The sequence below is a fragment of the Rhinatrema bivittatum genome, chromosome 4 (genome assembly GCF_901001135.1).
Source record: "Rhinatrema bivittatum chromosome 4, aRhiBiv1.1, whole genome shotgun sequence".
Taxonomy (NCBI): domain Eukaryota; kingdom Metazoa; phylum Chordata; class Amphibia; order Gymnophiona; family Rhinatrematidae; genus Rhinatrema; species Rhinatrema bivittatum.
Window position 1 is genome coordinate 75,322,898 of NC_042618.1, and position 27,926 is coordinate 75,350,823.

At 47.5% G+C, this 27,926-nt stretch overlaps 1 protein-coding gene across 2 annotated transcripts in view; it reads left to right on the forward strand.

The window, feature by feature from the left end:
• The window catches only part of NEMF (nuclear export mediator factor), a 125,060-nt gene that overhangs the window by 49,947 nt on the left and 47,187 nt on the right, over nucleotides 1-27,926 (forward strand). For both annotated transcript variants that reach the window (XM_029598370.1, XM_029598371.1), the window contains exons 16-20: nucleotides 4,414-4,502; nucleotides 6,983-7,086; nucleotides 8,079-8,141; nucleotides 9,006-9,118; nucleotides 27,743-27,800. In XM_029598370.1, the coding sequence (XP_029454230.1) occupies nucleotides 4,414-4,502; nucleotides 6,983-7,086; nucleotides 8,079-8,141; nucleotides 9,006-9,118; nucleotides 27,743-27,800 (427 nt within the window). The remainder of the gene's footprint in view (nucleotides 1-4,413; nucleotides 4,503-6,982; nucleotides 7,087-8,078; nucleotides 8,142-9,005; nucleotides 9,119-27,742; nucleotides 27,801-27,926) is intronic.

A 27,926-nucleotide genomic window follows, 5' to 3' on the forward strand; every position in this document is an offset into this window, starting at 1 on the left:
AACTCTCCAAGAAAGCAGTGGCTCTCCTCTTCGCCCAGTGGGGGACTCCCCATCTGAATCTGATGGCTACTCAAAAGAACGCAAAGGCTCCATGCTTCTTCAGTCGCAGAAGGGAGCACGGCGCGGAAGGAGTGGATGCCCTAGTCCTCCCATGACTGCGATACCTCCTACTTTACGTTTTCCCGCCATGGCAGCTGGTGGGAAAGGTGCTTCGAAGAATAGAGATTCACCAAGGCCGGAATGGCCACGAAGACCGTGGTTTGCAGACCTAGTCAACCTCGCGGTGGACAGACCTCTGTGCCTGGGACATCTTCCCAACCTTCTGTGTCAGGGTCCTGTATTTTTCGACCAGGCAGATCGCTTCTGTCTTGTGGCCTGGCTTTTGAGAGGCGCAGGTTGAGGAGACGGGACTTCCTGGAGGATGTTATTTCGACCCTCCTGAAGGCTAGGAAGACTAGGAAGACTTCCACTTCAATGTACAGGTGTGGATAGTCTTTGAGGTGTATCTCCATGTCGCGTTTCAGTAGTCCAGATACTATCCTTCTTACAGCGAAGCCTGGAGAAGGGGTTGGCATACAATTCCCTGAAGGTTCAGGTGGCAGCCCTTGGTTCCCTCGTCGGTCACCTGGATGGAGCTCCTCTTTCGTCACATCCTGATATAGTCCAGTTTCTAAAGGAGTTCGGATTCTAGGTGGTCCTCCTTTCGAGCCTCTGAGAAGAGCTACCCTCAAAGACCTCACTCTGAAGACAGTTTTCCTGGTGTCCATCTGTTCTGCCCGCCAGATCTCGGAGCTTCAAGCTTTGTCGTGCAGGGAGCATTCCCTCCGTTTCACAGATTTGGGAGTATCCTTCAGCACAGTTCCATATTTCCTGCCAAAGGTGGTCTCAGCCTTTCATTTGAATCAATCGGTGGAACTACCATCTTTCCCTGATGAGGATCCCAGAGAACTTAGATGGCTCGATGTCAAGCGTGTCCTAATTCGATATCTGGAGGTTACGAATGAATTCCGCCTATCGGACTATCTCTTTGTGCTGTGGAGCAGACCCAAAAGGGGAACAAGGCTTCTAAAACCACAATTGCTCACTAGTTAAAGGAAGCAATTTCTTCAGCATACGTTGGTGCTGGTCGGCCACCTCCAGAGGGCATCAAGGCTCATTTGCTGCATGCTCAAGCAGCTTCCTGGGCAGAAAGCCATGCAGTCTCGCCGCAGGACATGTGCAGAGCAGCTACCTGGAAATCGTTGCACACCTTTGCACATCACTATCGCTTAAATCTCCAATCACCAGGTTTTGGCTCCTTTGGCGCTCAGGTCATTCGAGCAGGGCTATCCGGGGCCCACCCTATGTAGGGAAGCTTTGGTACATCCCACTGTCTGGACTGATCCGGGTACGTACAGGGAAAAGAAAATTATTCCTTACCTGCTAATTTTCGTTCCTATAGTACCGTGGATCAGTCCAGACGCCCACCCTAAGGGTAGATATGGGTTTTGGGATCGTCTACACAGCACTTTTGAATATCAACTCGAATGATTAACAGTATGAGGACTATTCGTGTATTGCCAATGGTTCCTTTTGCAAGTTTGTTCTCACTACAATTTCTAATCAAAACATTCTTGTACATAGTTACACTTTGAGGTTGGTTTACTTGATCCATTCCATGGTTTCTTGCTTTGATATACTCAATACTGAAGGGACGCAGAGGGCACTCCAGGCAATAAGAGAGCACCCTTCAAGCTTTTCTCTGACTCCATATGCTGGAAGGGAGACACAACCCACTGTCTGGACTGATCCGCAGTACTACAGGAACAAAAATTAGCAGGTAAGGAATAATTTTCTTTTCATTCAGCACATAGTTAAACTCTGCAATTCATTGCCAGAGGATGTGGTTACAGAAGTTAGTATAACTGGGTTTAAAAAGGGTTTAGATAAGTTCCTAGAGGATAAATCCATAAACTGCTATGACGGTAATTAATAAGCAATAGTAGCTTGTGATCTATCTAATGTTTGGGTACTTGCCAGGTACTTTTGACTTGGAAACAGGATACTGGGCTTGATGGACCCTTGGTCTGACCCAGTATGACATATTTATGTTTTATGTTATCACAGAGCGCAAGAGAATTTGTAGAGTAATTCCATGCACTATTATAAACATTAGCAAATGTTCTAGGCACCAAAAGCCAATTATCTCTGCAAGATAGGGGCAAAATCATGGAAATCCACATAAGAGAAACAGCAAAATTTGCCTGATCACTCTTTGGTGAGGCCAAATGTATCCCATATTTTTTTAAATTATATTTATTAAATTTGCAAACATGAACAGGAAATAACCTCTCAGAGACAGATAAAGTTTATTTTCATAAATTAAATATCCCATAGAAACAAAAATCAATATGATCTCTCTGTCTGCAAGTAAAACCACAACAATAAGAAAAGGGATCAAAAAAGAACCAATATAATCTTTCACTTTACTCAAGAACAGCGAAAGGAGGTATCCCGTGTAAACTACGAATTAAAATAAATAGTTGGGAGAGCTCTGCATGTTAGACTGAATTTTCACAAGCATTTACACACTCAAAATGCGATTCCAGGCACGGAAATGGGCTTTTCAAAATGGCTGGGGAGTTGTGCGCATAGAAGCAATTATATTTATACTTTTATGTGCACAGCAAAGGGGCGTTCGCAATGGGGAGCATAGAGTTGGAGTGGGGCTAGGATTTATGCACATCCTTTAGATTTTTCAAAGTCTGCATGCAAATCTCCAAGTGCACGTTTCCACCCGCCGACCAGCAGGTGGCAACGTCTGCACAGACGTCCCGCTGATTTCCAAAACAGACATGCGCATAGACATCTGCTATGAAAATTTGGGCTAGAGTCTGCGTGCACATGGCGCGCGCAGACGTGAGCCTTCCGCGGACCACCTGAAAAGTACCCTCCCCGTTTAAAGCCAAGTTCCTGTTCTAGTAATGCAGAGAGTCGGATGGACTGCCCCGAGCAGCTGAACCAGAGAGTAGTTTCACAAAATTTACCAATTGCTCCAATTCCTAAAATACATAGACAACATCTTTATAAGCAAGTTCACATGTGATCGGAAAATGTAGCGAGAAACTGGTTGCAAATTTTAGATTGTAAATTTAAAAAAAGCAACTTCCTATGAGCCTGTGAAGCCCCGACATGTCAGGGACTGCACCAGTTTTCACAGACAAAAAAAACTTGTGTCCTTTTGTTGCAGAAAAGTTTAGAAGTCAAAATCCTTGTCGACAGAAGGTACAACATTTACAATTAAAGTCGCTTTTAAAGGTGAACTAATTAGAAAGTTTTCAGACTGATTAGACACAGATTCTTGACTTAATTTCAGATAAAGAAACCTTCTGAATATTCGACTTCCTCACCAGGTTTAAAGGCTGAGACCCTTTGAACTTGGGGATATCAAAAGCCTTAGTCAGTGGTGGAGGGGAAGCTCCAGGAGATTTCAAGGCCTGAAGCAAACATTTCCGAACAAGGTTTTCAGCAGAAACAAGAGTTCAGTTTAGGAAAGTTTATTTGTAAGTCCAGTTTGCATATTGCGCAGGAGAGAGAGAGAGAGATGATCTTTCCACAACACAACACTCGAGTCTTGAATCTCTGAAAATCTTTTCCTGACAGGATCTACTTTATGTTCTGTAATTTTGAACTTTGCCTCTTGTTTCTCCAAATGTTGACTATCTGCTCCTGAAACTTTAAGGCCCCCCCACCAGTAGGTTTTCTACTCAAGTTACAGCAAACCCTAATGTTTGTGTAGTTATTTCTTTTGGAGGAAATGTCTTGCCCACAGTTTTCATAGAAGAAGCTGCCAAACAATTAGAGCAGTGCTCTCAGGCAGTGATCCAGATGCCTGCTCACCTAATGAGGTGTCCAGTATCTTCTCAACTGCTGCTGGAATAGCTCCAGGTCTGGGAGATAAAGGCAGAATCCCCCTTCACGCTTTCAGCTGTCATTCCCAGGCCTACGGGTCCCTCACACACAAACGACGTAGCTGTCACACCCCGGTCAGACACCGTCCCTACCTCACAGCTGGGGAGGCTGTCATCGATGGAAGAGAGGCACCGTTTATTCACCAGCGGCATTGTCTCCAATGCCGGATGTGGTAACGGGTTCCTCTGCGCCAGGCTGAAAAGTCCCTGCTAGAGCCTGCACCACAGGCTGCAGCACAAAACTGGCCATTGGGCCAGTTAAAGGGGTAGACACTGTGGAGAATACTGGCTTATCTGTCCCTTTCACCATTTGAAGGAATAAAGGAAGTAAGGAAGGATATTTCTGGCCCAAGTCAGCTAACCGGTAGAGATACATTCTCCCCCATCTGTGCCATCTTGGATCAAATTTGCAGTTATGTCGTCCTATCTGTCTATTAACCTGAACACTTTTTCTTCCTGACAGGCATTTAAATCAGCAGAGAAGAAGACAAAACAAACACTGAAGGAAGTTCAGACAGTTACTACTATCCAGAAAGCACGCAAGGTGTACTGGTGAGGCCCCTTTAGCATTAACCAGGGCCCTTGCTTTGTTGTAAGGCAGAATCTCTGTTTGACAGAGCACCTAAACCCTCTTCTTGCTGCTGTGTGTCCTTCTTCACACCTGCCCTTCTTCTTCCTCACCCGCCTGTCCTCCTCATTGCCATGTCCTCGCATCCCCTCTCCTGCCACTACTTGCCCTTCTCTAAATTGCTGCTTCCTCCCGTCTCTCCTGCCCTCCTCACTGCCGTGTCCTCCCATTCCCCTGCTCACCCCCTCTGCCCTTCTGCTGACTGCTGTTTCCTCCTTCCCCGCCTATGTCCTCCCTCACTGCTTCTTTCTCCCACTTCCTTGCCTTCAAGGGAGAGCACAGCAGTGATGAGTCACTGCTGTGCTCTCCTACCCTCCCTCCTGCCTGCCTCCTTTCTCTCCTCATGCGCTGCCATATCGGATCCTGTTGGCGTGGCCAACCTTAGGGGGATGTGAGACCACCTCACTCGTGTAATCCTAAACCCGTCTGCAGGCAGGCAGAAAGCAGCGCTTCTTAGGTATATCTGCTGTCTCCTCTGTCAGCTTGGATTGGAAGGCTATAAATAAGCTGGGTCCTGCAGTCTCTCAGGACCCATCAGCCTCGCAAATTCAGAATTCAGATTGGATTCGAAGGAGGATACAGAGACATTGGTAAGAAGTGCTGCTTTCCTCTTGTCAGTGGGAGAGGATCACACATGATGGGTTGCGGGGGGCAGGGGCAGAGAGAATTGAAACAGTGGGGGCCCTCCAAACCATAGGACTGAGGATGGTTGCACCAATTTACTCTACCTTAGGAAAAGCCCTGCCTGTTGGCATCAGTATTTCCAAAGACACTCTGATTCTCTGTGTCCTTGCAGAGTTAGGGATAAAGGTTCTGCAGGAGGAGTCTGATTAGGAGGATGTGGATCTGATCATGGATGGCTTACGGGGTCCAGCAAAGGCCTTTCCTTTCCATAAGTCCGTTAAAATGTTGGTAGTCAGGAAGTGGAATTCTCTGGACTGTAAGCAAGTTTCGGGGAGCAGGGATCCCACCCCGTTTAGGGAAGCTTTGGTACATCCCAGGAGTCTGGACTGATCTGGATACATACAGGGAAAGGAAAATTGGTTCTTACCTGTTATTTTTCATACCTGCAGTACCTCAGATCAGTCCAGAGTCTCGCCCAGTTGCGGTGAAAGAGTTTGGAGAGTCCGCTCGATCTGTTGTTGTAATTATTCTGAAGATTGGCATAGGTTTTGTTAGTCCTACACGTTTTTTCGATGTGGGCAAGTTTATATGCTCTAAGTTTCCAGTTCCTACTGCTCGTTCAGGGGAATATTAAGTTGTTGTTGGTATTGGCATTGTTGCTATCTTGGCTTGGGTAGAGGTCAATACTGAGGGGGACTGTAGGTGCACACTGGGCTATATAGGTCTGTCTCCATCTGCTGGAAGGGAGACAAAACCCAGGAATCTGGACTGATCTGTGGTCCTACAGGAACGAAAATTAGCAGGTAAGAACCAATTTTCTTTTTGTGGAGGGGTGGCAGGAGAGGGGGTAGAATCCACATATTCCACCTAATAACGTTTTTGCTTTGCATCCCATCTACAGCCGATTTTCTAGAGACGTCGATGGGGCCCAAGAAGAGCTGAATGCTAGTATTTTTTCTGGAGCCACGTCGTGGCACATTCCAGAAAGCGGGTTCCATTTAGTTCTGCATGAAACTTGCAGTTTTTTTCTTTTTTTTTTGTCTTCATACTGGGGGCAGCTTTCTGGAACCCGCTTAGTCGCAAGGTCCAGGCACACTGTATTATTGGCTCTCCTTCTTGCCGAATTTCACAGAGAAGCTATCAAAATAATTTCTCTTTGAAAAAGAACTAGCATAAGGGACTCATGCCAAACGTTTCCATGCCCTTTGCGTTCATGTGTGTAGGTGTGTGTGTGTAAATAGCGAATGTGCTTTTCAAATTCCCACTTATGAATGTTCCTGTTAGGTACGCCTCTTTTTAACCCGGCTAATCTGAATTTTAGATAGAGCAGGGCAGCTTTCAGCCAGACCAGTTTACCTGGGTAAATGTTTTGGAAATCGCCCCTCAGTCTGAACTTTACAGTGGGATCCACCGCCCGATTAAAAACTCCTTTGGCTTTGTAACATCGACTCGTACAGTAATACAGCCGCCATCAGAGGATCTTATTCAAAAAGAATTGACATCATCATGACAGTGGTTTCGTAAATCTTTTTTTTTTATGCGTGCGGGCGATGTTGGGGTCCAATGAGTTTGTATTCATGGACAGTTGCGTGCGTGAATATTGCGCTCGGTTCGTTTTGCACAGGGTGGTCTTGTGTGCTTAGATTCAGACTGCTTTAGTTGCAGGGCCGGGGTGAATGAAGACAGCAGCTGTGGCTTCTGAAAGCCTGTGAGCGAGCAAGCGTTACAATGTTCATGTCTCTGTTTTTCTGCCCTCTTCTGCTTTGCTGTGCTTGGGCAGGTTTGAGAAGTTTCTGTGGTTCATCAGCTCGGAAAATTACCTCATCATAGCGGGACGAGATCAACAGCAGAATGAGATGATCGTGAAGAGGTATTTGAAGGCAGGTGAGTAAATGCTGAATGGAGTGTGGCACCAGTCAGAGGTGTTGTCGTTCTGTCACATTTGCCGCAGATTCATTTTATGTTTCAGAAAGATTGAACGCTGGCTATCGCATGAGTTTTTGTGAGTTAGCAGCTTTAGAGAGATGTCTGCTTGGAGTACTCCCTTTGAAAGTCAGTACTGTAAGTCTTTAAAAGGTGAAAGGAATGGGTAACCAGAGGTTATTTTCTCTGGTATTCGGGGCTTGCGCTCCAGCCTCTCTGTCCCTTCCATTGTAGACCTGCAGCCTCCTAGCACAGTGGCTTCCTGAGAGACTCAGGAGGGAGTTAGCTTGGTAAGAACATGCCATACTAGGTCAGACCAAGGGTCCATCAAGCCCAGCATCCTGTTTCCAACAGTGGCCAATCCAGGCCATAAGAACCTGGCAAGTACCCAAAAACTAAGTCTATTCCATGTTACTGTTGCTAGTAATAGCGGTGGTTATTATCTAAGTCATCTTAATAGCAGGTAATGGACTTCTCCTCCAAGAACTTATCCAATCCTTTTTTAAACACAGCTATACTAACTGCACTAACCACATCTTCTGGCAACAAATTCCAGAGTTACCCAAAGTGAAACCCCCAAATTACAGAAGAGAGAACTTCTTTGTAAAATAAATTATACCAGGCTACTCTGCAGTGTGCAGAGTAGCCTTTAGGACATGGGGTTGCTCTCAACTTTTTTGAATGAGACAAGCACAGGGGATCTCGGAGAGCGTGGTAGGGATTGTAGAGCTGAGCACTTGTGTAGCTGGACAGACTGGTTAAGCCGTATGGTCTTTTTCTGCCATCAGCTTGAAACGAAGGTGGAGTAATCTTCCTCTGCAAGGCACTGAAATAATGGGACTTGTGGAAGGAGAAGCTGAGCAGGAGACTGTGCATGAAAGTGTAGATAATGGCTGGGGATCCATGAGCTGTAGTAGTTTTTCTAACAGAAGCATCACTCTCGCATGTCTCAGGTGATGTGTATGTGCACGCCGACCTTCACGGAGCAACCAGCTGTGTCATCAAGAACTCTACAGGTAATTATCTTGGTGTTCTTCATCTTTTTATTTTTTTTTTTTGATCTGGCAGTTTTCTCCTGCTCCTTTATACTTTCTAGTTCAGGGCCTGGGATCTGGCACCCAGGGGTATTTTCCCCTATTTTATATCTCCTCCCAACTTACCTAATCTGGTCATTGCAGTGAGAGTCCCTTTCCCTGGAGCCTTGTAATCTGTGGACCCTGAATCCAGCCACCAGGTGTTACTCTTGAGCAATGCCCACAACTCCCATGGAGCCATGAACACTGCTTCTGCAGCATCCCCAGCTGACCTAGGGTTCAAACTGAGGCCCTTCCACATGGCTGTCCAGCTCCAGTCTTTAAAGACATAGTACAGAGGGGAAAATAGCATGCTAGCCTTTCATGGAATATTTAAAATCTGGAAAAGTCCATGTAGACAGTCCAACGTAATTCCCCAATAGTTTGAACTCATAGGTAAGTATTTGTGTAGTCATTTGCATCACTTTTAATCTGTTGAATACAAGGACTGATTTATTATTTGGTTCCCTTAAAAATATCAGTTCTTTGAGGCTTGAGGTCCCAGCCTGGTTGGGTGATAATATTCATCTTAGAGGTGTGTCTGTCTTGAAAAAGAACAATTTAAGATTATTCTAAATGGGCATTTCCATTTGTAATTCCCTTACCATTAAAATAATGCAATTTGATTTTGTGTAGCTTCCTAATAAAAGTTAGGTGCTAAGGTGACAGTGACAGTGTCACCTAATGGTCTCAGCTCCAGAGCTTTCATCCACCATTCATTGCGCGACTCTGCAGTCTGTTGTGAGGGACCTTATCTTGTACACCACTATGTACGTTGATAGCATTCAATAAACGCTTCCCTTTCAGGCCAGCCAGTGCCTCCGCGTACGCTGACTGAGGCTGGCACAATGGCAGTGTGCTATAGTGCTGCGTGGGATGCCCGTGTTATCACTAGTGCTTGGTGGGTCTACCATCATCAGGTAATGGTTTTATGTATTCTATGTTTTTTAATAGGTTTTATATGTAACTTGTTATTTTTGTATTTCTTCTATTTTGGCAATTGCTTTTTTTTTATCCTCTGTTATTTCTTACTGGGAGCAACCAGTTGTTCTGGCAAGTAGAAAATCGAAATAAGTAAATATTGTGTTAGAGGTTCTCCATATGGGTCAGTACTAGGAGAAATTGCTGGTTGTTGTGAAAAGAATGACACTACCTTCACACTGCAGTGATTCCCCGTGGAATGATAGGAGTGAAAAAAATGGATGCTGTATTTTGGCGCACATTTTCTTAATGTACTTGCTAAAAAAAAAAAAAAAAAAGAAACTCTCAATAGAGTAAGCTAATAATTTGCAAATGCAGCAGGAGTTAAAGTGTGCAGAAAATGAATAGCACGCACAAATCACATTTAAGATGCCAACATATACCCATGACAGCAGAAAAAGACCGTATGGCCCATCCAGTCTGTCCATCAGTCCAATTAATTTAGCATTATAGTTTCAGCACTTCCTTAGAGATCCCCCTGTATTTATCCCATGTTTTCTTGAATTCAGATACTGTTTTTATCTCCACCACTTCTACTGGGAGGCCATTCCATGTATCCACCACCTTCTCTGTAAAGATGCACAAACCATGGTATATGCATATCAAAAACATCAGTGATGTATACAAAACATGATTTAGGGAAAGGGTGGGTAACTCCAGTCCTTGAAAACTGCAAAATCTTTCAGGTTTTCAAGAAATCCCTAATGAATATGCATATGAGAGATATGCCTGCACACTGTGTCAGTTGTTTGCAAATCTATTTTGGTCATATTCATTAGGGTTATCCTAAAACCAGACCAGTTGGTGGCCCTTGAGGACTCAAAATGCACACACTTTATTAGGGTTACAAACCATGATTCAGAAGCATAGCCAAGGTTTGCACACATTGTGAAAACCTCGTGCCGAAAACATAAATTGTGTTCCTAAAGATAATGCCCAAAAAACATGACTCAAGAGCATAAAATTCCTGCTCCTAAGTTGTATGTATAAATGCTGACCAGGACTCCGGCGCCACAAACACCAGGTTCAGCCCCATGGACTACTACTAGCCCCAGAAACTGACCTCAGTTAAGTGTACACACCTCTCTGAATTGGGGAGTAATAGCTAATGCTTTGATTAACATAGTTTTCTGTTCATACCCAGATCAGTTCAGACTCCCAGGTACCCAGGGTCTGGGACAACCTTCAGGTTCTAGGTCCTATGGCATTGCCTTTGGAGCTAGTTCCTTGGGCTTTTGCACACATGCGACCTCTGCAAAAGTCTCTTCTTTCCCCTTTAGGATCCTTGGTCTGAATAGTTTCATCTTCTGTTGTCTTTCGAGGAGACTGCTAGGTCAAGACTTTCATGGTGGCTTGGTCAGGCCCATCTGAGTCGTGGAGGGGACTTGGATGTTCTGGACTGGGTGGTAGTTACCACAGATGCCAGTCTCACCGGATGGGGTGTGATGTGCCAGAGTCAGTCAGCCAGGGGCAATGGTCTAAGGACGAGGCATCCTGGCTATCAATCAATTGGATATGAGGACGGTGCGTTTCGTGTTGCTTGCCTTTCTGTGTCTATTACGCGACCGCCCAGTGCACATCTTGCAGTACACAGCGACCACCGAAGCTTATATCAAGAGTTGGGCGGAGGCCCAGGAAGCCTAGGAGTTGTTTTTTTGGGCGGAACAGCATCTGGCATTGCTAGCGACATCTCACATAGCTTGTGTGGACAATGTTCAAGCAGATTTTCTTAGTCACCGAAGGCTGGACCCCGGGGAGTGAGAGCTGTCGGAGGAGGCAACGGCTCTTCTATGTTGCAGGTGGGGCATTCCCCGCCTGGACTTGATGGCATCTCAATGGATGCCAAAGGCGCCTCGCTTCTTCAGTCGCAGAAGAGAGCACGGGGCAGAAGGAGTCAATGTCCTGGTTCTGTCTTGGCCCCTAGGAATTCTTCTTTATGTGTTCCCCCCCATGACAGCTGGTGGGCAAGTTGATACGGCGGATAGAAAATCATCCAAGAGAAATGATCCTGGTGGCGCTGGAGTGGCCATGGCGGCCATAGTTTGCGGACCTGATCAATTTGGCGGTAAACAGACTGTTGTGGCTCACTCATCTACAGAGGCTTCTTTGGCAGGGCCCAATATTTTTGGATCAGGCAGATTGCTTTTGACTTGCGGCTTGGTTTTTCAGAGGAAGCATTTGAGGGGAAAGGATATTCAGAGGATGTCATTTCCAACTTGTTGCAGGCTAGATGGCGTTCCACTTCCTTGTCTTTTGTGTGGATCTGGAGAGTCTTCAAGGCCTGGTGTACGGATCAGGGATTAAGACCTACTCAAGTTGGTGAAAGGCTTGGCCTTTAACTCTCTTAAGGTGCAGGTGGCGGCCTTGGGCTGTCTTCGTGGCAAGGTGCATGAAATGTCCTTGGCCACTCATCCGGATATGGTGCATTTTCTTCGGGGGGGGGGGGGGGTAAAACATCTGTGACCTCCAGTGCGGAAAATATGTCATTCTTGGAATCTTAACTTGGTCCTAAGAGGGATATGTGTGGCACCTTTTGAGCCTTTAAGGAAGGCAACTATAAAGGATCTCACTCTGAAGGTAGTTTTTCTAGTGGCAATTTATTTGGCCAGAAGAATTTCTGAACTTGAGCATTGTCGTGTAGAGAGCCCTTTTTGAAGATCTTGGATTCCGGGATCTCATTGCGTACGGTGCCATCTTTTCTCCCAAAGGTTGTATAGGCATTCCATTTGAGTCAGATAGTAGAGCTTCCAACTTTCCCAAATTTGGACACGTTGACACCGCATGCCAGGGAGCTGCAGTGTTTGGATGTTAAATGAGTTGTTACATTACCTTAAGGTCACCAAGAGCTTCTGGGTGTCTGACCATCTCTTTGTGCTACGGTGTGGGGCTAAGAAGAGGCAGAAAGCCTCAAAGTTCATGATAGCATGGTGGTTGAAGGAGGCTCTAGGCTCAACTTACATCTGTAAGGGGCATCCTGTCCCGGTGGGATTGAAGGCTCACTCTGTTCGGTCGCAGGCGGCTTCTTGGGCTGAGTGCCAACAGGTGTCACCGCAGGAGATTTGTCAAGCTGCCACTTGGAAGTTGTTGCACACTTTTGCTAGACATTATCGTTTGGATGTCCATGCTCCAGAGACCATGGGTTTTGATGATAGTGTTCTTTGAGCGGGACTCTCGCAGTCCCTCCCTAATTAGGGAAGCTTGGGTACATGCCAGAAGTCTGGACTGATCCAGGTATGAACAGGAAAGGAAAATTGTTTCTTACCTGCTAATTTTTGTTCCTTGAATACCACGGATCAGTCCAGAGTCCCACGCTGGTCGGAGGAGAATCCGCTTGGTATATATGCTAAGAGTTGCTCAGGATTTCAGGATGATTCTTCTGTTCTGTGGTTGAAAAGAGAGGATTTTTCCATTGCAGGGTTCTGTTTTTTCCTCCTGATCGTTGTGGGAGTTTATTGAGATTGTGTTTAATTAAATTAGGATTTTTTAGTATGTATCTTGGCTTAGGGTGTACAGGTCAATATTGAGGGACTGCAGGTGGCACACCAGGTTATATGACAGTGTCAGTAAAACTTTCTCTATCTCCATCTGCTGGAAGGGAGGCAAAACCCAGGAGTCTGGACTGATCTGTGGTATTCCAGAAATGAGAATTAGCAGGTAAGAACCAATTTTCCTATTTGCATGAAAGAGGTCCAATTTGTGTGTACATTTTTCCTCAGAAGCAAAGTTTGACACACAAAAATATGCACATAACCATGGGGCTGGCATGTGCACACAACCTAGCATCCCTTCTTTCATTACAGTGTTTTAAAAAGGATGTATTTCATCTCTTGTAAAATTGTTTTCTGTCCTAGGCGTATCTGTTCTCTGGTACTTCTCTAGATGTTTTAATTCTGATCTTGGCCGGGATAGATGTCCAGTCAGGACAGCAGATTGTTATATCTCTTCTCGAAGCAGCAGGCTGATTGTCTGGCATGGAGAGACTTCCCATAGTTTTAAAAAGGCTGCACCAGTGATACCAGGCTTAGGTGACCTATGGGGAGACAAACCAAATTGTGGAGCGCCTCATCTTGTTTCTGCATTGCATTTAATTCTTCGGGCAATATTCCTGTTCAAAGTTTATGAAAGCTCCTACGCTTCAACCACTCTGACCGTTACGAATCTCAGTAAAATGGGGATCCTCCATAGAACTGCATGCAGGCAGCGAATTGATTGCTATATGGGATGCTATATGGGATGCATGAACCTTGGGGAAAGATTTCCAGAAATGGGGGATGTTGCCACAGTAAAAGTTGCTTGCCTTTTATATCTGAACGTGTAGAAATCCAAGAAAGAAAAATGTATTTTTACCATAAAGGAGACCCAGGAAAAAGACCAAAAGAGGAGTTAATAGAACCAAGAATAAAGGCAAGTTGATATTTTGAGTGTGCTGCAGCTTTCCACGACCCCAGTGAAGAGGGTGATCGTCAAACAGTCCCCACAGTGATAACGTCTGCGTGTACATTGCACACACAGGCTTTACCGAGAATTTTCAAACCCAACGTACGTGTGTAAATTGGCTTTGAAAATGCTTAGGTGATTGGCCAGGCACACGCACACATTCACACACGTAAAAAGGTACAGCTCCTCTTCGGAGCATGCAGGCTACACACGTTTCTGCCGCCTCCTTGGGTTACGCCCGGAAGTTTGCACATTCTGAACCCTGGACTTGGTTTTGTGCATTTACCGGTACCGTAAATGACTTTGAAAATTGGGGCGGTTTTCCAAGGTATTTACCCGAGTAAAATGGTCTGACTCAGAATTGCCCACCTTGAATATGGCTGAAAGTACGTGCAGGAAAGCAGCACACGTACATTGTTTTCAGGTATCCGTGTGCTTACTCCCTCTCCCGTGCCCACGCAGGTAGCAGGTGCAGAGTACATGCCACCCATACACACAAGTGCTTGATGCTGGCTAATTATCAAAGAGAAAAAAACTCTGCTAATTTCTCTTTTAAAAGGTGCATAAATCACAACTGTTTGGGACATTTGAAAAACTCATCAGGGGCCCTCGTTGAGTTTGGTAGTGTGTGCATTTGAGACAAAGCCTGTTCTTACCGTTGCAGTACAGCAGTAATGAAGATCCAGAGCTGGCCCAGTCTGCTGCTGCTAACTCTCTGGAGCTTCATTTGCATATCTGTGCTGATGTGGCACATCTGTAAACAAGTGTCACCTTAGCAGTGTGTAGGATAAGCAGGCCCCTGGTCTCCGATGATGCCATGGGAAGGACTGCAAAATCTTGTACCTGGCCTGGGAAGAAGCAAGAGAGAGGACTGGCATGGGGAGGGAGAGGAGAGGGGATGATGGCTGGGGAGGGAGAGGAGAGGGGAGCATGGCTGGAGTCAAGGAAAGCGCATCTCTCTCCCTTCTCCAGGTGCTCCCCAAGATCCTAGAAAATCCCTTTCCTTTCCTTCATCTTCCTCTTCCCTGATTTTTCCCTCCTTCTCATTCCCAATCCTCCCTCTCTCCTTTTTCTCTCTAACCTCAATCCTTTTCCTCTCCCCATCCCTGATCCTCCTTCCCTCGCCCCCATCTCTGAGATGATCTCTTCTTCTTCTCTTCCACTTCAATACCTGAGATTGCCCACCCATAAAACTCCCTAAAATAAATTATTTGAACACACAGGAAGGTTATAAAAATACTTCATTTGTATTATGCAAAATACAGTTATATTATTTAATATGCAAAATAGTTCACATTTATGCAAATATGCCACTAAATTGCTGACTATTGCCACTGAATTTATCCCTGAGCTGCCACAGGAAATAGGGCTGTGAGTATAAGGTGGCAATAAAAGATGGAGGAGGAGGAGCTGTCGTGTGGTTAAAGCAGCTCAAGGGAAACACGAGTTCCAATCCCACCTTTCCTTAGGGCAGGGACTCCTTGTACTTGAATATTTATCATCAAGATGCAGCGCTGAGTATATTAAGTAGCACGATAAAAAAAAAGTATTAATCTATTCTTATAGATTCATATTTGTATTAAAAGGTTCAAAATTTAAATGGCTAAAATGTGAATCATAACCAAAGATCTGGTAAAACAGAAAAAACAATGTTAGAATGATATTTCTCTTTTACAGGCCTGGGCAGTTTTCCAACTCCCCGCCCTGGTGCAAAGTCCACGGATACTTTTGTCCCCATAATCAAAGCAAGAGTACAGGCATGCTTTCGCGTGGACACAAACCTGCGAACATGCGCGCCTGCTTTGTGTGCAAGCAGAGTTTCCTGGGAAATGTAACACTCGGATTTGAAAATACGCTCCGGCTGCACGCGTACTCTGATCCTGCCCAGAGCGCTCCCCTAAACGCGGCGCCTTGTGGACTCTTGCCCAGTTTCAGAGGGCCAGGGTTCCACACAGCAGTCCTTATTTAACTGCAGAAACGGTTGTGAAAATTGTCCTCTTGTGGTTCCCAAACCTGTCCTGTTGGGTTTTCAGGATATCCGCAGTGAATATGCAGGAGAGAGATCTGCATGCGCTGCCTCCATGCTATGCACCTTTAGCTCATGCATATTCATTGCGTATATCCTGAATGTCCTATTCGCTGGGGGTCCTCCAGGCAGGGTTGGGAAGCCCTACGCATCTAAATAATCTATTTAATTTTTTTATTTAAATGTTTTATATACATTCCATGTGAGAATCATTCCATGTGAGCATCACTAGTTCATAACGGTTTATGGGTAACACATTCATAAATATAATGAGTGTTCCCTGTACGTACCAGGATCAGTCCAGACTCCTGGGTTTTGCCCCCCCTCTAGCAGATGGAGACAGAAGTTTATAAACAAAAAACTCCGCCTACATATAGGCTGGTGCCACCTACAGTCTGGCAGTATTCTTCTGTCTCCTAGCAGGTGGAGAGGGTGCAAAACCTACAGTCTGTGTTAGGCCTACGTTGGTTAGGTGGTTTTTTTGTAAAAAAAAAAAAAAAAAAAAGGTAGGAAAGTTTGTTGTTTTGTTTTCTAGTGGGAAGGGACCGCAGAGGCTTGCCTGCTGGTCCCAATCCCCGCCTCCCAGGGGAAGTTAGGGTCCTGAGGGGACTGTTCCCCCTGGTAGAGGCAGCCGAGGAGTGGGAAAGCCCCACGTACCGGCTTCACAGGGCTGGGGGTGATACCGGGGGTCCCGGCTCACTCCCCCCAGCCGGCTCCGGATCCGAGGTAAGCAGTAAAAAAAAAAAAAAAAAAAAAAAAAATTGTTTTTCATTTATTTTGTCTGCTGTGAGTGTGTGTGTGCTTGTACTTACTAGGCTGTGCTTGCTCGCGGTGACTGGGACCCGTCGATCAGGGGAGCAACTTGATTTTTGTCTCTCTCTGCCTCCGTTCGCCTCCGTTCGCCGCGGCAGTGTGAAGGATGCCTCGGCAGGCATCGTGCAGGGCCTGCGGGTCCGCGACAGGGAGGCTGTCGCGCGACAGCCTCTGTTCCGCGTGCGTGGGCGGCGGCGAAGGGGGGTCGGCGGTGCCTTCGGCGTCTCGGCGGGGTAGGCAGGACCGCGAGGTAGCAGCGTTCCCGGAGCGGACGGCGGCGAGTTCGTCAGTGACGGCGGCCATTTTGCCAGCGTTTTCGGCGGGAACGGCGGCCATTTTCTCAGCGCGGGCAGCACAGGTTAGCGCGGGCCGGCAGCCCAGCGCACAGGTGCGGGACCCGCCGCGTTTGTCCCCCCAGAGGGTATCTGGAGGTGAAGAAGGGCCGTTAGGGTTCAGGTCTCCTGCGGATGATTCCCCCGAGGATGGGGAAGAGGAGGAGGGGTCATCGGACTCCTCCTTTAACTCGCGGTTCGTGTTACTTATGCATAAGGCGTTTAAAGCACGCCGCCTGGCTCGGAAGAGAGGTCCGGGGGCCCCGGCTTCTGAGAGCGGAGCGCCAGCGGTCAAGGCCCCAAAGGCCAGTACGGGGGGAGGGGGGCTGTCTAGGCCCCGGCCCAGGCCAAGGCCTCTTCGTTCCTCTAGAGGGGCGGAGGGGCCTTCGCTCTCCTCGTCAGAGTCTGAGGCGCTGGCGGATCCGGAGGAGGATCTGGACTGCCCATCCCAGCCCCCGAGGGGGGTTGAGGAGGATGAAGAGCTGGAGCCTAAGGATGCAGGGACTCTGCACGCTGCGGATGGGGACGATCCGAAGGTAGTTCGGTTGTTCCATAGGGATGAGCTAGGGCCCCTCATCCCGGAAATCCTGGGGGAACTGGGAATCCCACTTCCCCAGGTAGAATCTCGTCTGGGTCAGACGGATCCGGTTGTCTTGGGCCTCAGGGGTCCCTCGTCGGCGTTTCCACTACATTTCTCGGCATCGGATTTGATGTTAAAGGAGTGGGATACTCCGGATTTGGGACTCAAGGTAGCTAAGGCTATGGATAAATTATATCCACTGCCGGAGGACGTTTTGGAACTTTTGCGCCTGCCAAAACTTGATTCGGCGGTGGCGGCGGTTACCAAAAAGACAACCATCCCGGTAACCGGTGGTACGGCTCTCAAAGATATACAGGATAGGAAGTTAGAGGTTCAACTGAAGCGTATTTTTGAGGTCTCAGCGTTGGGTATCCGGGCCGCGGTTTGTAGTAATTTTTCGTTGCGAGCCGGTTTACGCTGGGCACAGCAGCTGTTGGCGAATGAGTCTCTATCGACGGAGGAGGCGAGACAGGCGAGTCGTTTGGAGGCGGTCATCGCGTATAGTGCGGACGCTTTTTATGATCTCCTGCGCACTTCGGCACGGACCATGGTCTCTGCGGTAGCGGCGCGGCGTCTATTGTGGCTTCGTCATTGGGCGGCGGATGGTACCTCCAAGGCTAGGTTAGGCTCTCTTCCCTTTAAGGGGAAGTTGCTTTTTGGTAAGGAGTTGGACGATATCCTAGAATCCTTGGGGGAGAATAAAGCACACCGTTTACCGGAGGATAGATACCGCTTCCGGGGTGCTCCAGCCGCTCGGTCGCGGTTTCGTGGGGGCCGTAGAACTCGGGCGGCGAGAGGATCGATCTCTTCGTTCCGTCACGGTGCGGCCCGCCAACAATCGTACTCGCAGTCCTTTCGTGGGCGTCGATTCGGCCGTCCGGGGGCCAGTCAGGCTGTGCAGGGCAGTAAGCCAGCACAATGAAGTGAGGCCGGTCCGTTCCTCGGTTCCTCCGGTTGGCGGCAGGTTAAGCCGGTTTTACGAGGAATGGACCAAGATTACGTCGGATCAGTGGGTCCTAGAGGTGATAAAACACGGCTACGCGTTAGATTTTTCACGCCGTCCGGCTCCGGCTTTTCTGGTGTCCCCTTGCGGGTTTTCAGAAAAGCGCCGGGCGGTGCGGGAGACTCTGGCGCGGTTGCGCGACCTCGGGGCCGTCGTTCCGGTTCCGTCCGGCGAACTCCGACAGGGCCGGTATTCCATTTATTTCGTGGTACCCAAGAAGGAGGGGACATTTCGTCCCATCCTCGACTTGAAGAGTGTCAACAAGTGTCTAAGGGTTCCGCGTTTTCGAATGGAAACTTTGCGGTCCGTGATCGCGTCGGTCAGAAAAGGAGAGTTTATGGCCTCTCTGGACCTCACAGAGGCGTACCTGCACATTGGGATTCGACGGGAGCACCAACGGTTTCTCCGTTTTGCGGTACTGGGACAACATTACCAGTTTCAAGCGTTGCCATTTGGCCTCGCAACGGCTCCGCGCACGTTCACCAAGATTATGGTGGTGGTGGCGGCGAGACTCCGCCAGGAGGGGCTGTTGGTGCATCCATACTTGGACGATTGGCTGATTCGGGCCAAGTCGAGGACTCTTTGTCAGCTGGCGATTCAGCGGGTGCTGCACCTGTTACGCTCACTGGGCTGGGTGGTCAACCTGGCCAAGAGTCATCTGGTGCCGTCGCAATCCCTGGAGTATTTGGGGGCGGTGTTCAACACGTGTCAAGGCACGGTGGCCCTAACGCAAGAGCGTATCCTCAAATTACAGAGGCAAATTTGCAGGTTGTTGCACAAACCGGTCCCAGTGGTCTGGGATTATCTGCAGGTCTTGGGCTCTATGAACTCCACGCTAGAGTTAGTTCCATGGGCGTTTGCGCATATGCGTCCCTTGCAGTCCGCGTTGCTCTCCCGTTGGAGCCCGGTCTCGGAAGAATTTTTCCTCAGCCTGCCGTTGACCCAGGAAGCCAGAGACAGCTTGCCATGGTGGCTCTGCCAGGAAAACTTGAGTCGCGGGGTTTCGTTGGAAACTCCGTCGTGGACGGTGGTTACCACGGATGCCAGTCTGCTCGGTTGGGGAGCAGTCTGTCTCGGTCGAGCGGTTCAGGGAACATGGTCGGCTCGGGAGGCGTCGTGGTCCATCAATCGGTTGGAAACTCGAGCGGTGCGCTTAGCTCTGGTGAAGTTCCTCCCGCTTCTCCGCGGGCGTTCCGTCAGGATTCTGTCGGACAATGCGACCACGGTGGCTTATATCAATCGTCAGGGGGGAACCCGGAGTCAGCCGGTAGCGGCAGAAGCTCGGTTGTTGATGATATGGGCGGAGTCCCATTTGAGCAGTATCGCGGCTTCCCACATAGCCGGGGTGGAAAATGTCCAGGCGGATTTTCTCAGTCGGCATTGGTTGGATCCCGGGGAGTGGGAGCTCGCGGAGGACGCCTTCAGGCTCATTTGCGATCGGTGGGGCACACCAGCGATGGACCTGATGGCCACGTTCCGCAATGCAAAGGCTCCTCGGTTTTTCTCTCGTCGCCGGGAGACGTTGGCGGAAGGAGTGGATGCACTGGTAGTTCAGTGGCCGAGGGATGTGTTACTTTACGTGTTTCCTCCGTGGCCGCTTATCGGACGGGTGCTGCGTCGCATAGAGCAGCATCCGGCGGAGGTGATCGTGGTGGCTCCAGAATGGCCAAGAAGGCCCTGGTTCGCGGATCTGGTAAATCTAGCGGTCGAGGGGCCACTTCGGTTTCCGTTTCTGCCGGATCTCCTACATCAAGGGCCCGTTTGTTTCGACCTGGTGCATCGCTTTTGTCTAGCGGCATGGCTTTTGAGAGGCAGCGGTTGAGCTCTAAAGGATACGCGCCTTCCGTGGTGTCCACGTTGTTGCATGCCCGAAAGAAGTCTACGTCTCTGGCGTACGTGCGCGTGTGGCGACTGTTTGAGACTTGGTGTGTGCATCGCGGCACAGCACCTACTCGGGCGACTATTCCGGATATTCTGCTGTTTCTACAGGAGGGGTTGACTAAGGGCCTGTCCTGTAGTACTTTGCGGGTGCAAGTGGCAGCGCTAGGATCTTTTCGGGGGCGAGTGCACGGAGTTTCGCTAGCGCAACATCCGGATGTGGTACGTTTCCTTCGGGGGGCAAAACAGTTACGCCCTCCGTTTCGTCCTCCGTGTCCGTCTTGGAATTTGAATGTGGTTCTTAAAGCGCTGTGTAAGGCACCGTTTGAGCCTCTGCGACACGTCACTCTTAAGGACTTGACGCTCAAGGCGGTATTTTGGTAGCTATGGCATCGGCGCGGCGGATTTCTGAGCTGCAGGCTCTGTCGTGTCGAGAACCTTTTCTGAGGATTTCGGATTCGGGAGTCTCCTTGCGTACTGTGCCGTCTTTTCTACCAAAGGTGGTTTCGTCCTTTCACGTCAATCAGACGGTGGAGTTGCCATCGTTCGGTCAGGGACAGTCTTCGGATCCCTTAGCTAGGGACCTGCGGAAGCTGGATGTTCGGCGCGTCTTGTTACACTATTTGGAGAGTACTAATGTGTTCAGGGTCTCCGATCATCTGTTCGTCCTCCATGGTGGTCCCCGGCGCGGTAAAGCGGCTTCCAAGACTACAATTGCTCGTTGGTTGAAGGAAACCATTCGCTCAGCATATCTGTTGGCGGGGAAGCCGTTGCCGGTGGGTCTGAAAGCCCACTCAACCCGCGCCCAGGCGGCATCCTGGGCGGAATGCCAACATATTCCTACAGAGGAGATCTGTAGGGCGGCCACTTGGAAGTCAGTCCATACTTTTGCCCGGCACTATCGTTTGGATGTGATGGCGCCAGGGCCGTCGGGATTTGGAGAAGGGGTGCTTAGAGCAGGCCTCTCCGGCTCCCACCCTCAGTAAGGGAAGCTCTGGTACATCCCAGGAGTCTGGACTGATCCTGGTACGTACAGGGAAAAGAAAATTAGGTTCTTACCTTTGCTAATTTTCGTTCCTGTAGTACCGAGGATCAGTCCAGAGTCCCGCCCAGTATTGCGATTGTCTGCCGGGAGAGGATGTGTGATCTGTGTGCTGTTTTTTTGCTGGAATATGTTTGTTTGTTGGTTACCTCGAGTTCGGTACCCAGTTGGGTGGAGTTAAGATTCAATTTCGCTTAGTTTGGAGGTAATCTTCAGTGTTCGTTGGGTTCTTTGTTGCGGGTTCTCCTGCTACTTTGACATTAAGTAATACTGCCAGACTGTAGGTGGCACCAGCCTATATGTAGGCGGAGTTTTTTGTTTATAAACTTCTGTCTCCATCTGCTAGAGGGGGGGCAAAACCCAGGAGTCTGGACTGATCCTCGGTACTACAGGAACGAAAATTAGCAAAGGTAAGAACCTAATTTTCTTTTACAAGGTGGATAGACATTCATAGAAACGGAAATAATACAATCGTAGACTTCTAACAAAGAAACAGAGCTAGATTAAAGGAATTAGCGAGGTGGGGGGGGGGGGGGGGGGGGGGTATCTGAGTCATGGGAATTGGGTCTTTCAGTCAAGTAGAAGGCATTTTTGAACCGCCAAGTTTTTAAGTCACTTTTGAATTTCTTCTTATCTGTCAACGTTCGAAGTTCTTCTGGCATGGAATTCCATAGTTTTAGGCTGGCTATTGAGATCACTCTATCTCTAGTTTGTATTAGATGAGAATGTTTTAAGTTCGGGATTTCTAGGAGGCCTTTGTTGTGTGATCTGAGAGTTCATGGGGGAAATTTGAGGTTTAAATGTTGTTCCTAGCAGATCATTGTTGTTCAAATTAATGATGTTGTATATTATAGTTAGAACTTTTAAAATGTATTCTTTACTGTACAGAAAGCCAGCGTAGAGCCATCAGAATTGGGGTGATGTGGTCAAATTTTCTTGCTCCAGACAATAGTCTAGCAGCGGCATTTTGCAGTAGTTGCAGGGGTTTTAAGTGACTAATCGGAAGATCTAGAAGTAAAGAATTACAGTAATCGTGGTTTGAGAAAATTAGAGATTGCAAAACTGTTCTGAAATCTGTTGTGCTTAGTAGAGGTTTCCTTTGGCTCAAAATTCACAGCTTGTGGCAACCAGATCTAATCAGTTTGCTTATGTGGGCTTTGATTGTAAAATTTTCATCGATTTGGTTCCCTAGATCTCTCACTTGGGTTGAGGGGTTACTTGGCAACTTCTGAGATCTATCTCTGGGGGTATAGTTTTTTGTGGGTTGCAGCTTAACCAAATTATTTCCGTTTTTTGGGGGTTCATCAAGTGTTTCCATTGAGCTGGTTTTTCTTTTCTTTTAATCATATATTCAGAAATTAGAAATGTTTTTTCAAATGATTTTGTTAGAGGAATATAGAAGTGTAGATCATCCGCATATAGGAAGAACTTTAAACCCAGGTCTGTTAGTAGTTTGCATATGGGCAACATGTAGATATTAATGTTGCTGATAGTGCTGATCCTTGTGGAATGCCAGTTGTGCTTTGGAAGGTGTCGGACAAGTAATTGTCAAGTTTTACTTGGAATGATCTAACTGCGAGGAAAGAGGTGAACTATTTTAGTACATTTCCATCTTTCCTGAAGTTTTTCAACTGTTGGCATAGCAGATTATGGTCAACTGTGTCGAAGGCAGCTGTTAGATCAATCAGGACTAGGCAGCATGATTTGTTTGAGTCAAAACCTCTTAAAATAGGATCAGTTAAAGAATGAAGAAGAGTTTCGGCTGAGTGATTTTTCCGGAATCCAAATTGGTTAGGATAAAGTGTCTTATCGTCTTCAGGATGATTTTCCAGTTGGGTAAGGACTGCTTTTTCAAGTACTTTCACAATGAAGATTAAGTTGGAGATTGGATGATAGTTATTCCAATCATCAGGTCTTCCAGATTTATTTTGTAAAATTGGTTTTATAACTGCCTGTTTTTGGGACATATAACCTTCCTCAAGGGCGAGGTTGAATAGCATTGTGATTTTAGGGGTCATTGTCTTTATTTGTTTTAGTAGGGTAGCTGGTATTGGGTCAAGGGGATGTGTAGCAGGTTTCAGTTTGGCTATTATTTTACTTTTCTCCAGTTTCGATACTCTGTCAAATGATGACCATTTATCTTGTGCAGATAGATCTTCTGTTGCTATCAGAGGGTAGGCAGCACAATGAAGGTGCGCCGGCCCATTCCTCCATTCCGGTGATAGGGGGCCGTCTCTCTCTTTTTCGAGAGGAATGGCTCAAGATCACGTCGGCTCAATGGGTCTTAGATATTGTAAGTCGTGGTTACGCTTTAGATTTTGCTTTCCTTCTACGGGACCTTTTCTTGGTGTCTCCTTGCGGGTCTCAAGTGAAAAGGCAAGTGGTACTCCAGACTTTGGCTCACTTGAAGGCCCTGGGAGCGATCATCCCAGTCCCGCTGGGGGAGTGTCAGACAGGCAGATATTCCATTTATTTTGTAGTCCCAAAAAAGGAGGGCTCATTCCGTCCCATCCTGGACTCGAAGAAGGTCAACAAAGCCCTTCGGATTTCCCGTTTTCACATGAAAACCTTGAGATCCATCATTGCGGCCATGCACAAAGGAGAATATTTGGCCTGTTTAGATCTGACAAGAGGCTTATCTGCACATCGGTATACAGGAGCATCATCAAAGGTTTCTCCGGTTCATGGTGCTAGGGAAACATTACCAGTTTCAAGCGCTACCATTCAATCTGGCGATGGCGCCATGCGTATTCACCAAGGTCATGGTAGTGGTAGCAGCATCTCTGCGAAAAGAAAGGATTCTGGTTCATCCCTATTTGGACAACTGGCTCATTCGGGGGAAGTTACAGCGCCTCTGCGAGCAGGCAGTTCAGTCGGTGGTGCTACGCCTTCAGTCACTCGGCTGGGTGATCAACTTTCCCAAGAGCCAGCTGGTGCCATCGCAAGAGTTGGAATTTCTAGGAGCCCGATTCGACACGATGGTGGGCAAGGTGTTCCTTCCCGTGCAGCGAATGGCCAAGTTGATGTCTCAGGTTCGGCGGCTGCTCACTCTCCCATTGCCCAGGACTATTTACAAGTTCTTGGTTCTATGGCTTCTATTCTGGAATTGGTCCCATGGGCGTTCGCTCATTTGAGGCCTTTGCAGAGGGCGTTGCTTTCCTGCTGGGATCCCAAGACCGAGGAGTTTCACCTTCAGTTGCCTCTCCTGGATCCCACCTGAAGCAATTTCCAGTGGTGGCTAGTACCGGAGTACTTACAACAGAGGATGGATTTGGAAAATCCCCAGTGGCTGATTATGACAACAGATGCTAGCCTTTCCGGTTGGGGGGCGGTTTGCCAGTCGCACTCTGCTCAAGGCCAGTGGCCAGTTCCAGAGTGGTCCATCAATCGTTTGGAAACCAGAGCGGTTTGTCTGGCATTGCGCAGCTTCCTTCCCCTAGTCCGCCATCAGTCGGCAAGGATCCTATCCGACAATGCCACCACGGTGGCCTACATCAACCGACAGGGAGGAACACGAAGTTGGCTGGTTGCCATCGAAGCCGACAAGCTTATGGCATGGGCGGAGCGCAATCTGCGTCATCTGGTGGCGTCTCACATAGCTGGGGTCGACAACGTCCAAGCAGACTTTCTCAGTCGTCAGCAGCTAGACCCCAGGGAGTGGGAGCTATCCGAGGAAGCGATGCAACTCTTGATCCGGAGGTGGGGTGTTCCCCACCTGGACTTAATGGCGACACGAGCAAATGCGAAAGCGGTATGGTTTTTCAGCCGTAGATGGGAACACGGAGCAGAAGGGTTGGATGCTCTAGTCCTTCCCTGGCCCAGCAGCGTACTTCTCTATGTGTTCTCTAGAGTTGCACTGGGGTCCAGTAGTCCTCGTGGCTCCAGAGTGGCCGCGAAGACCCTGGTTCGCGGACCTGATCAACTTGGCGGTCGAGGGTCCTTTGCATCTCAGGCACCTTCCAAACCTCCTCCTTCAAGGTCCAGTATTTTTCAATCAGGCGGCTCGCTTCTGTCTAGCAGCTTGGCTTATGAAAGGCACCAGCTGAGAAAAAAAGGATACCCTGAGTCTGTGATTTCTACTCTGCTTCGCACGCGTAAGACTTCCACATCGCTTACTTACGCACGGGTTTGAAAGGTTTTTGATTCCTGGTGTAACAGTTCTCAGGTTTCCCCGTGAAGGGCAACGATAGTGCATATTCTAGAGTTCTTACAGGAAGGCCTGAAGAAAGGTTTGGCGTACAATTCTCTTCGTGTTCAAGTAGCGGCCTTGGGCTGCTTGCGTGACCAGGTGGACGGTACTTCTCTGGCGGGGCATCCAGATGTGGCACGTTTTCTGAAATGAGCCAAACATTTGAATCCTCCAGTACGACAGGTCTGCCCTTCGTGGAGTTTGAACTTGGTTCTGCGAGCACTATGCGACTTGCCTTTTGAGCCCCACAAGCGGGCCACGTTAAAGGATTTGACACTTAAAGCGGTATTTCTCATGATTATTTGTTCGGCGAGACGGATATCCGAGCTTCAGGCTTTGTCATGCCGGGAGCTGTTCTTGCGGTTTTCGTCCTCGGGAGTTTCGCTTCAGACAGTGCCGTCCTTTCTTCTGAAGATGGTGTCGGCTTTTCATTTGAATCAGTCAGTTGAGTTACCGGTGGCAACCAGATTTGGATTGCAATTCCTCTCAGGCCTCAGGAGTTGAGAAAGTTGGACGTTTGTCAGGTCCTTCTCCAATATTTGGAAGTGATTAATACTTTTCGGTTGTCACACCATCTCTTTGTTCTGTGGAGTGGCCCTAAGAAAGGGCAGAATGCGTCCAAGACTACTATCGCCCGATGGTTGAAATAAGCCATTGCCTCGGCGTACATATGTAAGGGTCGTCCGGTACCTGATGGTCTTAAGGCTCATTCTATCAGATCTCAGGCGGCGTCTTGGGCGGAGAGTCAAAATGTTTCTCCTCAGGAAATTTGTCGAGCGGCGACTTGGAAATCTCTGCACACTTTTGGTAGGCACTATCGCTTGGACTTCCGGGCTTCAGATACGGATTGTTTTGGTAGCGGAGTGCTCAGAGCGGGACTTACCGGGTCCCACCCCAGTTAAGGCGGCTTGGGAACATCCCAGCTGTCTGGACTGATCTGGGTACGTACAGGGAAAGGAAAATTGGTTCTTACCTGCTAATTTTCGTTCCTGTAGTACCACGGATCAGTCCAGACGCCCACCCAGATAGTCAGGTAAGTCCGTTGTTTCTTTTCTTTCTTTTGCTTCCTACACAGAAGATTTGCAGATGCGAAGATGTTCATTAGGGTGTAAGGCTTGGAAGAATCTACACTCCTTGCAGCTACAAGATCTTTGGCAGTCTATTATCTTTGACAGTCTATTATCTTTGGCAGTCTATTATCTTCGGCAGTCTATTATCAAAACCCAACCTCTAGCCTATATTAGGCACCGCTCATGTTAATTATGTTATTACCCCCATATATCTTAATTATGTTATTACCCCCATATATCTTAATCCAAGTTAATTCGACCTGTTCATTGTAAGACATTTACTTGTCATTGTTGTTATTGTTTAAAATGTAAACCGAATTGATCAATAATTTTGTTATTGGAAAGTCGGTATAGAAAAATGCTAAATAAATAAATAAATACATAGTTCTGACAGTTGGGACCATTTGTTATTAGTTTTTGGTCTAGTCATTGGCTGTTAAATTGTCCAGTGGTTAAGTTGTGTTTTCTTTCTGCTTGGATATTCATTATACTGAGGGACCGCAGATGGCACACTGGGTTATCAGGGGTGCCTTTCAGTTTGTTCTCTGACTCCACCTGCTGGAAGGGAGGCATAACCCAGCTGTCTGGACTGATCCGTGGTACTACAGGAACAAGAACCAATTTTCCTATTTAGTTTAATTGAATTAATTAATCTCAGCCTGTGTATTTGTAATAACAGAAGGTCTTATTTCAGTGTCTTGTCTAAATCCAGTAATCCCAGCACTAAAATGCTCAAATGCAGCAGGACACCCCCCCATCCCCGCTCTGCCCATACTGCTGTCAGTAATAACCCTGCAGCCAAAATCCAGTCAGCTGGCTTCAATACGACTCATTCATCTCTTATTTATTTATTTATTTATTGTTTTTGTTATACCGAGTTTCATGATAGGCATCACATCAACCCGGTTTACAAATAACAAGGAGTGTAAAGCATAACGTAACGTAAAAAACAATATTTTCAATAAGAACCTTGAACTTTAAATACAGTGAATCAGAAAAAGGGAGAGGGAAAGTTACAAAAAACAAGGAAAATAAACTTGGGATGGAAGGGGAGAAATTGAACAGCACAATATTTACATTTCAGCCTATTGATACATTAGAATAGCAAGTGAAAAAATAAGACTATGAAACGGTACATAGGTAATCAAATGAATAAATATGACAGTTGTGAATGGTAATCTCTTCTTCCTTAGGTATCCAAAACAGCTCCAACGGGAGAGTATCTGACAACAGGAAGTTTCATGATTCGAGGTGAGAGGTTAATAGCTTCATTTGTACTGCTATGGTTTAGGTAGTTTCAGAGCTATTCAAATAATTGCTAGCATGACAAGGTAGCTGTAAGAACCTGTAAGATGCAGGGTCATGGATCACAGTGCC